The sequence below is a fragment of the Spodoptera frugiperda genome, chromosome 30 (assembly GCF_023101765.2).
Source record: "Spodoptera frugiperda isolate SF20-4 chromosome 30, AGI-APGP_CSIRO_Sfru_2.0, whole genome shotgun sequence".
NCBI classification, from domain to species: Eukaryota; Metazoa; Arthropoda; class Insecta; order Lepidoptera; family Noctuidae; genus Spodoptera; species Spodoptera frugiperda.
The window spans coordinates 6283038-6295082 of record NC_064241.1 but is presented as its reverse complement, the minus strand read 5'-3'; the positions used below and the strand labels follow the sequence as shown (position 1 = coordinate 6295082).

General features: G+C 35.2%; 1 protein-coding gene across 1 annotated transcript in view; it reads left to right on the top strand.

The window, feature by feature from the left end:
- Positions 1 to 12045, top strand: part of LOC118269944 (lachesin-like) — a 65729-nt gene that overhangs the window by 33717 nt on the left and 19967 nt on the right. Inside the window, exons 3-4 of the mRNA XM_035585339.2 lie at positions 1300 to 1427; positions 3799 to 3984. Of these exons, the coding sequence (XP_035441232.2) occupies positions 1300 to 1427; positions 3799 to 3984 (314 nt within the window). The remainder of the gene's footprint in view (positions 1 to 1299; positions 1428 to 3798; positions 3985 to 12045) is intronic.

The window sequence follows — 12045 nt, the reverse complement described above, 5'->3', positions numbered from 1 at the left end:
TGTGTAGGCAAGGAAAATGCCGAACGGGTGGGCATTACTTTTCCTCTACATGAATGCCAGTGAATTCATGGCCTTTACAAACTCTACTGCAGAAAACCATTTGATTTGACTTTTCACAGATATCTCTGTCATTACAAATGAATGGGGAAAAATAATGGAAGCGCCTCCATTTTTTTAATTGAATCGTTTTGTGGTACGGGCTAAAAAGTGAAAAATTTATTTAATCTCAGCCCCGCATTAGCCGAATTGAACGAAAATATTCGGCGTTCCGAAATCCCGCACGAAGCCATTAATCGTTTTGATGTCACAGTATGGGACATTTAGTGTGACCCTTTTTATGCGCCAACCTTTCCCGATTTACGTCCCTAATCGCCGAATACCGAATGCCGAAAACTGAAACTCAGGCGTTCATATGTTGGTCGCGTTAAAGCGGTGCCAGTTCATTGTGAAGGATTATACAAATGATGTTTTGGAACATGAGCTACTGTATTTGTTTTACAAATCGCCACTTCGCCACTTCTATGCTTTTGCAGATTTGGACTCGACCCTCTGTAGGTGTATTTTTGTTTGTTACCGTACATATACTATTTGCTTGAACGTGAAATGTATTCATTATTATCAGCTTTTCGGAATATTGGAAAAATGCTGATTTACTTGTTATGTTTGTATCAAGATCTGAATTAAAAGGAGTATCGATTACTTACGGTAAACAAAGTAGTTCGCAGCGATTTTTGATACGGATGCAGAGATTTATTTAATGAAAGTAGATCAATTGCTATAGAATTCAGTAGCATCAGCAATTTCCCGACTTTTGTTTGTGCAAGCCTGACCCAATTTAAACCAATTTGAAAGGCCAATTCGACCTGTACCTATTTCTTCTGATTGTATTTGGCTATCGTTGAATGTAAAGCTGATTCAACTGTTCGCTGTATTGTTTATCAAGAGCCCTTGCAAAGTGTCAGTTAATTTATTCTAGTAATTGTGAGCTGGGTTGATAAGCCTTTGTTTAAAAGGTGAAGGGCCGTTTAATGTTGTTGATAGGTAACTGGGAGGTATACGTGGAATTCTTTAACAGTTTTCTCCAAATGTTAAGTGCTTATAACGGTAGCTGCGGACTACCTAGCGGGTTTACCGGGGCTCCGGCTCGAAAAACAGGAGAAGGAACGGGGTGGTTTTTAGTCAGTAAGAGTCTGACACTCCCTCTCGCCTCGCCAAAGGCGGGAGAAGTCATTGGATGACTTTCCCCCCTAAAAAAACGCTTATAACGGTGATTTGATCTTGAATGTGGTTTGTTAACAGGTCAGCTGCAAGGATCTGGATACAGTGAGCAGGAGCCCGAGTTTCTGTCTCCGTTAGAGAACCTGACTGTGGCACAGGGTCGAGATGTACACTTCACATGTACTGTCAACCATCTTGGCACTTATAAGGTGAGATATAGATGTTTTTTCGATCCGTTTATACTAAATAGTAATATGTGATCCTAGAACTGTTGCATGAATAAATAAGTACGTTCGATAAGTAAGTACGTTCCCAAAGTTGTATGGACGACGACGACCTATCTAAATTAAGTTCCTAAAATCAGGACCCACCTTGAGAGGGAATTAAACTGTTATCAATATGAACAATAAAATACAGAATGGTTGGTTAGTGTGTATTTTTACAGATAAGGCCCACTAAAAATTTCCTCGCGTCCCATAGTCTAGAAAACCCTGGTATACATGCCTTTTGTGTGAAAAAGCTAAAATAATAGCTAGTAGGTACCTACTCTTGCACCAGCGTCCAAGCTGTAATACTGATCTAGAAAATTAAGCTATTATAGAGTAGGTATAATATTTATGTGCAAACCTGTAATATATAGTTATGAAGAAAATTTATTCCGTTTGAACAATCACACATATATTACACATGTGAATATAATACACACATATATTAAAGTATCGTGTTAATGTGAATTGTCATTGCTGTTTATCAGACCACAAAGTTTAATAACTCCACCCGTGAACTGAGAACTAAATACATATTTACCAACTTATAGTTTAAAGTAGTTTGCCCTATTTCATGTTGACTCAATATTTTGTGGGACAAAATTCTTGTCACACTCATATAGAGAGTGTTGAATAAATGTATTGTTATTGATTTTGAAGAAATTGGAAGTAGCGTATTTCCAATTTCTATTTCTTTCAGTTTAAGACTAAGGAGGGATTTTGTTGTTATGATCGTTATTGTGTTTGAGAAATCAGATATACTTGATATAGGCAGGTATTTACATTTTTAAATAGAAAAAATCATGTTTGTGTTAACATGTGTATTTACTATTCATCAAGCATAGCTTTCTAATTTCTTAAAGCTATAATTCAGCGGCACACCATGGCGGCGCAACCAGTCACCGCTAGCAACAAAATATATACAGCTTTGTAAAGTGTTACTCAGCTGGTGTCCGCTTGGTTACGCAACCATAATAGCGGCGCGAATAGCTCGAACGGGAGCACAGAATGTTACTGGTTGCGTCACCACTAATTACTATAATGTCGTTTGGTGTCTCACTCATTCCGTTCGGCTGCCAGTGCGATATCTTCAAGGTCAATTTTGATGCTGTAGCAGTGTGGTGTGGCAACTTTAGTGCCTGTATGATGTATAGTTTAGTAGCTTACGGACACCAGGGTGATTTTTAGAAGCTAATCTATATTCATACAAAAATAAAAATTTAACTATCATTGTGTGGGTATAAAGTTTTATTGAAGCGCTGTTGAGTGCTTTGCTATTTTATACGGACATTGAACTTTTGAAATGCGATTTCAATTTTCTTGTCCTTGTGGATTTCTTAATATGAATTTGAACGTACCACTTTAATCATACATTAATTTCATAAATTCCAAATAACACTAAACTTTTTTTGTAAAAAGGGTCTTCGATTTTCTTTGCCGCATCAATTTTTTAAAGACAGGTATATAATATCCTCAAAACCCTCTTCTAAGTCTAATAATACTATGCTGAAAACTGCATCAAAATCGATTGAGTCAAACGTGAGATAATCACGCATAAATACACATACATACAGGTGAAACTGAGAACCTCCTGTTTTTTAAGTCGGTTAAAAACTTATTACACTTCTTTCTGAGTTCAGAGTTAAAAATGCCATACAGTGAATTTAGTTGCTCGTTTCATAGCGCACATTTCTATTAAAAAAGTAGTCGTTGAACTATTTCCATTTGGATCGATTATTTTTTTCCCGCTCCGCCGTACCAATGGGAATAGATGATGCTGTATTGGAAATATGTAAATATGGAAAATTACTGCGAAACTAGACTGCATAGCTTGCATCGAACTTACATAGAATTATGTGCGCAAATGAAGGATATTTTAATGTATTGGCATTATTCAGATTTTGTGCAGCACCTGAGAATTTTCGACAAACCAAAAATTACACTTATCTTGTTTAATGCTTGACTGCACAGTTGGCGCGGTGGCTGGGTAACTGGCTGCCGTGCAACGTGTCGCGGGTTCGATTCCCGCACGGAACAACTCTTTGTGTGATCCACAGATTGTTGTTACGGGTCTGGACACAGAAAATCCCAATTAGGGATGCATGTGAAATTGTATGTTTGACACAGGAGAACATCCCAATGTGGGACAATATTTTTTTTTAAATGGACATAGGTTTTTCTAATAGCAGGCTACGGAACTCAATCTTCATACATTACTGCGAATTTTGGAGTTGATATACTCACTATTTTTCATTACCTGTCGATACTTTAAATTGATAAATATAATTAATTTAAATACAATTTCTTTCCACAGGTGGCCTGGATAAAATCAGACACGAAGACGATCCTAGCGATCCACACACACATGGTGACCTTGAACCCTCGGCTGTCAGTCACCCACAACGGTCACAACACCTGGAAGCTCTACATCAGTAATGTGGAGCCCAAAGATTCTGGCACCTACATGTGTCAGATAAATACAGACCCTATGATGAGTCAGGTAAGTTATAAAACTCTTTGATTGATTTTTTGACTACAGCTGAAGAAACGAGGCATTACGAATGTAGCACGAACATGCGGATTGCAGAAGGTATGTGAGAACCTTTCATGTAAAATACAGACAAGCATGATATTCTGTCGAATTTGGCTAAAATTCCGTACAGAATCTAACATATCTGGGTAAAGACCAGAAAGAGAATCACTATTACATGTCGTTTTTTTTGAGGGGGGGGGATCATCCAACATTCAATGACTTCTCTTGCCTTGAGCGACGCGTGAGGAAGTATCAGACTCTTACTGACTAAAAACCGACCCGTTTCTCCTCCTGTTTTTGGAGCCAGAGCCCCGGTAAATCAACTTGGTAGTCTGTATCAGGATCTGCTCCGGATCAGGCATCAGCCCTAGTGGGCTCTATCTGTGTTGTACGCAACAATTACATATCTACGTGCAATAAAATAAAACAAATGTAACTCACTAGAATCCTATAAAATAAGTGATTACAAAGTTTTCAGTAACAAAACATGACGTTGAACATAATATTACAAAGGTTTGGCTACAGGATTTGAATTTGAACTTTATGTTTGTACATTGTTAGTCTGTTTTCGTAAAACCAGAGTACGAGGCCATTTCTAATTAAAACAATGTTGCAGTTTGGCTTGCTTCTGATTTCCATATACATAATACTAGGTTTGCATCGAGTGAATTTAAATAGAAACATAGATTAGAGATGTTGCAAATAATATCTGATTCTCACACATATTTTTGGTACCTTAAAGGTACCTACTATGACGAATACAAATTAGTTAATTAGGTCTACGCCTTTCCAGCTAACAATACACATTACCGGCTCCCGGATATAATTAGACTAAACCAAGCATCCATCACAGAGTAAAAGCAAATCATTAAATTGTGTAATAATAATAATTACAGCCGTTATCAAGTCATGAGTAAATAATAATTGGAGTATTGAACATAATACCTTTGTCATAATATAGCATTTACATTTCATAGTTTAATTAGTGCATCGTTGCTAATCAATAATGGATGGTAATTACCGTTTATATGTGAGAGCAGACGGTTTATATTAAAATCTATGCAATCGATGCGGATCGTCAGCTTGCAGCTTGCTCCGGGTCTATGTCACGTGCCGAACGTTTCATCTGATAAATTAAATTCGTATTCTTTGTGTAACGATTGTACATTTTATACATATTCTGTGCAAGCACGGAACGCGTCTGTTGCATGTTATTCTGGCTGACTTTTTAGTGATTTAACAAACGGCGTAAGCTAGCTTTTATACTATGGATATTTTTTGCTGCTCGCTGCCCCCGACTATGACCGCATTTTCCGGGATGAAATATATTCGTTGTGCTAATCCTAGATACGCTTCAGCGTTGCACTGAAATGTTATCCAATTCTGTGATTAGCTAACTGGGTGCGGTTTTGTGTTATACTCGTACAATCTGGATTTTAGCCACAGTTTATTAGAATGAAAACGTTTGGTTAAACATTTTTTACGTTAACTCACGGGATTTATTTCGTGTTCGTTGCTAAATCGTTTTTTAATATAATAATAAAGTGAAGTTGAAGAGATTTCGAGAAATTTTGCTGCTAAACGAAATAGGAATTCTGGATACGATTATACGTAGACATATTCGAAGGGGGAAATATCCCCCATTTCATGTTCACTTTGATTTTCCTGTTCCCCTTTTGTTGGATTGATTGACACCAATCTATTGTCGTGAGTCTATTGCAGAAAAAACTTGGCATATATTTGACGCGTCTTGCGTTGCGGGGGAACTTTCAATATTTGTACTACAATGAGGTGAATATTATTTACACACATATAGTAGTAAAGTTATGGAATTGATTAGATTCGTCCTTTACCGTTTAATACGCCTGCCATTAGCACTATATTCATGAAACCATTTAGTAAAGTAAGCACGTACCATTTATCATACTATTAAAAGCGTCATGGCGTATAAAATGGCATTTTCAATAAAGTTATATCGCTTTAGGGCTAGTGTATCGGAAATATTGACTAAATTGACAGATTAATGATCTATCAATTCTAAGATAAGAATCTCGGACGGTTCTGCTTGGCTAGACACGCCGATGTATCGCGATGAGACATCGATACCTACGCGACTTGATTATATTCGTATAAAGGTTATGTAGTTCCGAAGGAAATTCATATTGAGTAGTGAATTGTAAAGATATGGATTGAGTTGATGTGATGTAAGTTTTGTTTTGTTAGATTAGGGACTGTTTGTTTGAATATAGAGAGATGAAAGCCAACAATGATGAAATGATAAGAATTTTCGATCGTGTAGGAATATTCTCTGGTAACATCGTTCAAACATTGTCAAAATTATTGTCACATTCAACATCAAACGTATATAGTTCATAGTTTCTGTAAACAAACGCCTTTGTACACCAAAATTTAACAGATATTCCGTTTAAGCGCCAAATAACTAGAACATTTTTAATCACTATGCATGCTGTCGTGTTCCTTAACTACATCATCATAAAGGCTACATTCCTAAACACGGTGTGTCAAAGTGTAGACAAAATTGTTACGGCGAGGCATCATTCCTGGCGCGCCGGTGACGGAGTAACTTTCATACAATATTATTATAACCAAGGCACTAGCTTACCTAAGCCAGGCAATACCACGTGATATTTTACTGCAAAAACCTCTATCGAATGTTGTGTTTAAAGCTTTTTGGCTCCATATTTTTATACGAAAAGTATTTTGCGGGTTTTAATAATATTAATGTAGTGATAGGTAGATAAGAGATGATAGGTGATATGCCATACGGTAATAAGTTCGCCTTATGTATCTTTATTTAATTGTATTGTGTACATATAAGACAAATGAAATACGTAACTTTTTCTAATTTCAGTGAAAAGGGGTAAAGTGATATTAATTACGTTAGTCTCAAAAACTGCTTAGGTACGAGTTAGTTAACCGTTTTCAATAAAACAGTTAGCAACTGAGAATAATTTGTTATTAGTAAGATTAAGGAATTGTTTCACAATATCTGGATAGCCGATATGTATCAGATAACTTCAAATTAAGAATGTAATTTTTATATACTATCTGTCACATAAGTTTATCAGGTAATTTTATGATGGTGGTGAAACAGGCGCTTAGCCTACTCTAGCCTAAATGGTAATTAGTCTAACAGAAAAAGACACGGAACGCTTCCTTGTTTTTGTAGAAATCATTCGAAGCATAGAAAAATCAAATCTAGAAAACAAACATTTTTCTAAGCGAAGTTAGTTTTAAAAAGTGCGCAGTATAATATGCTAACAGAATCCCTTGTATTATTACAAAGAGAAAATGTGTAGACTAGCATATGTGAACGCTTATATGGTTATACGTCGCTCTTATTTACTGCAAAGGGTGCTATTGGATTCTGTGTTTATGAATTTCAATTTTAAATTTTGTTCTTGATATTGCGTTAGTGTTATTAAAACGGCTATTCGAAGCTGTAATAAAAATTCCCTGTGAATTTTTGTTGAAATGGCGAGCCATTAATTGATTGCTCTGTTAGTAAAATAACTTCTGGGTATCTCTACTCGTACTTACCCAAGACCATAGTTCGATTTTCAGGTCGTGAAAACTATTTCGTGAATTTTCAAAATACAGTGCATTAAATTAATAATTACTTAAATAGGAATGATATAAATTAATTATCTGACTGACCAATTTGTTTTAAACGTTAACGTTTTCTTTTATGTCCTGTTGCGGGTGGCATTTACAAACATACAATTACATATACACAAATTGTTTTTTTTGGTCCAACATACAAAAGCCGGACATTATTCTATATCACACATTCTATTTGTAGTATTGTATAGAAAATCCCAAATATCTGATTACAGTATAAGGAAACCCTAACAATAAGGTGTCATGGAGTACTGTTCTCTACATTAAGTGCTTGACCCAATCACTTAACGAGTGCTCTCAAGGCGTTTATCGACCCTACTCAGTAATAGGATATCAGATATGATATGATTGTATGTTAGGTAATGTGTTGTTATGAATATTGGTAGATTCTTTTTGAAACAAATACTATATCATCATTGGTTTGTTATTATCATCAGCTGGAAGGTATCCATTGCTGAGTACAGTTTTTTCTATTGCATAGAGTGTTTCCAATAATCCCCATGCTTGTCAAGTGACTTGGGTATCGAAATTAGCTACAACAGTTGGTTACATCACCAGTTGGAAGGTATCCATTGCTGAGTACAGTCTTAGTATTGAGTGTTTGTAATAATCCCCAAGCTTGTCAAGTGGCTTAGGTATCGCAGTTAAGACCAATAGTATGTTAACTGTTGGTTACATCACCAGCTGCAAGATATCCACTGCTGAGTATAGTCTTGCATGTTGTATAGGGTTGGCAATAATGCCCAAGCTTGTCAAGTGGCTTAGGTATCGCAAGTTAAGACTAATAGTATGTTAACAGTTCATTATATCACCAGCTGGAAGATATCCACTGCTGAGTATAGTTTTCCCCATTGCATAGAGTGTTTATAATAATCCCCATGTTTGTCAAGTGGCTTGAGTATCACAGTCAGGTACAATAATAGGTATATAATTGGTTACATCACCAGCTACTAGGTATTTATAGCTGAGTACACTCTTCCCCAATGTATAAAGAGTTTGCAATAATCCTGAAGCTTGTCAAGCGGCTTAGGCTATTAAACTCACTGAAGACATAAAATATGGCGACAGGTAACAAAAACATTTTAAGAACCTATGTTTTTCACTTCTATATTGAACTTTATTTAAGAATTGGATCTATTACAAGATAAAACTTATTTTCTAAACCTGATAGTTCAAGTTCGTTGAACCAAACAAACAAAGTCAACTTTTTAGTTTAGTTTTAGATAATACTGTCACTGAACGGGTCTTTTTAGTTCAGAAAAAGGAAGAGAGAAGATTCTATTAAACTCAGAAACACTTTTTCCTTATTTACATTTTGTTTAGAAGTATTCTATTCATAGTTGAATGAAAGAAAATTGTCTTAGTTAAAACTATTCCAATCGTCGACATAACGAGTTAAAACAAGATTGTTTTTAGTCTAATTAATACTTTACTAAAAGGACGTGCAAAGCAGCATGTCTTTTATTTATATATTAAATTTAATGGGCCACTTATACCTAATTTTATAACGAGGCTGATCGAGGTCTTAGGTTAACGCCACATATCGTACAAAATTCCCAAGTTTTTCATTCTTGAGATTTTCAGAATTTTAGTAAATCAAAATTCTTATTTTTCTTTACCCAGCTAGAGTAATGGGCCTCAAAGCCTTTGCTAAGCACGCTCGTTGAGGTATTTTAGTTAAAACCGACTCTGAATTTACTAACAGGAAAACATTTGAGTGGCATTCGTTGGTCGACTCAAGTCCTTACCCTGTTATCATTGGACCATTTCCCTCACTTCGGAGAATCCCCTGGTTATGTAAATAGCAATACATTTCAAGTCAAAAAGCTGTGTGTGTTATTTTGGGCGGAACAACATGTCTTTCATAGTCATGCGGGCATTAAACGTAAATGTTTTCTCTGACTGCCTCGGTGGTTGAATAGATTCAAGTAAAATTGTCGAGCTAGGAGTTTGTGGTTTGATTCTTAAGTTTGGACTGTAATATTTGTTCTCTATTCCATCGTGACTTTAATATTTTGGGCTATACGTTTTTGTTACATGTTTTTGAAATAAATGTCATAAGCCAAAATTTTAAATCGTACATTTTTATCACAATGGCATTCAACCTAATTATTTAAATAAAATTTATTGATAAGTATTACAAACTATTAATTTCAATTAGAATAAGAAGGAACATTTCAACGTCTAGTAAAACAATCACAAGTGTACTGACTCTCTTGTATCAGTCAGTCCCATATTGAAGATATGTGCTTATTCTAAGGGTTTCTATGGAGAAGAACGAGCATGAAACTCCATAGGTTACATCTTTTCAACTAGGTTCACAATACAATAATTGGTTACATTATTTAGTTGGTTCATTTATGTGAAATACTGAAATCACATAGTTACCTAATGTACTGGGAGTTTAGATTTACGAACTGTAATGTAAGGTAAAGAGCCTGTAATTACCCTGGGTGTGTATTTGCGTTTGCCTTTAATTACGTGAGAAGAGTTAGTAAGACGATGTACCTACATCTGCTTAACGTTCTGAAATAAAAGCTGTGTTTCACTAATATAATGTTATTTCCTTTGGCCGCGATAAGCGATGTGGAGTAGATACTCCGAATTTATTACGCTTATAAGTTGTAGCGGAAAACTTTTGTTGTACGAGGTAACCCTTGGCGTAGTTTCGTTTTGTTTGCTCTCGTTATCTTCGCGATGAGATAAACAAGTACCTACACATACTACATGTAACAGGGTTGTACCAAAATATTATCTAGTTGGATCGTGTTGAGGAAAAGTTCAAATGTATTAGGTATTTGGAAATATTCGTATTACTCTGTACTCTGTATTGATTCGTTTGTTATTGCGTGCTGTTGTGCAAATTGGTTTTTGATTATACTCGTGCAGATGTATTTGTTTTGTGGGTTCAGCGTTTTGCTGTGGTTCCGTTTTGTGTAGATGTGTAGTAGAGTTTATAATTGAACAGTTTTGCATACGATAAAATGAAAATTTAAGTGTGTATGTTTAGTTCAGTCCAACAAAGGACAAACAATATAATAGTAAATAAGGACAAATACAAGAAGTACAAGGCTCACCTTGTACTTCTTGTATAAGATAAAAATAATAATAAAAATTCTCTTATACTAGTCTCTAGTATAAGAGAATTTTTATTATTATTTTTTCTTTATTTTAGTTTAAAGTTATAGTAAGTTGTACATATTCGCAGTGTAAATCTATTAATTTTAAAAGACAGTTAATAGCTTGGTGTTAATTATAGTAAATGGGGTTTAAATTGCCATTACAGAATCTGCAATCACACCCAAATAAGTGAAGAACAAAGATTCAATAATAATTTAACTTACATAAGATATAATAGAAAAGCCAATCACCTTTTTTCCTAGTAAAGATTTCTATTCTATTCAATTTCTCTCCACTGAACTAGCCTCACAAGCCGCCACATCCATCAAAGTTCGATTCATAGAGCGTCATCTTCCCGCCTTAATTGAGTTTAGTCACATTCCTTTGTTGCCCTTTACAATCTGTTATAGAATAAACCTGAGAGATTGATATAAACTGGGAATATAGATAACATAGGAAGGTTTGAACGTTGTTTTAGTAATAGGTGTATGTATATTTAGAAACATCTGTCATTATTCTCTGTTGGTTATTTAATGATCGTGTTTAATTATATCTTTTTTGAGACATACTAAATTAATTATTATATTTTTCGGCTTACTTACGTAACTATTTGACGAGGAACTCGACTAGTTTCAAGCCATGCTAGAGGCTCATATGCCATTAACACAATTCATTATAAACAATTTCCTAGCTTACAAAAATTATAAACTATTAAAAAAAAAAAACAACTAAAAACCGCAAAACAATTGACCCACACAATTACCAGAAAACCCCAACAAAAAACATTAAGCAACAGTTACCCAACTTACAACAAACAGACATACTCGTAAGAGCCGACACTTATTAAGTTATTTACCTTTAGTGGGTAGAACGTAGAACAGTGTCGTCGACGCAGGGTACCGGTGGAATTTTGTCAAGTCGTGCGCGGAATGCACGCGCTTGCCAAAGGGAGGCGCGGAATGTCACCACGACATCTTCATGAGACAACTTTGAAACGTGGAACGTTACTGTTTATGTTAGTGCAAAGCGTTGTACAACTACATAGTTGTTGCTGCAGAATTCTAAACGTTGTCGTTCGAATTTTGAATAGGTATAATATTATTTTTAATTAATTTTGTTATTATTGTGTTGATTTTCGTTCTAAGTCAAAGTCAAATCATTTATACCAATTAAACCATAGATAGGTAGGTACTTTTGAAATGTCAATAAATAAAGAAATAAATAATAGTCTGTCAGTCTGTCCGTCAGTGGAACTAGGTGGTTTGT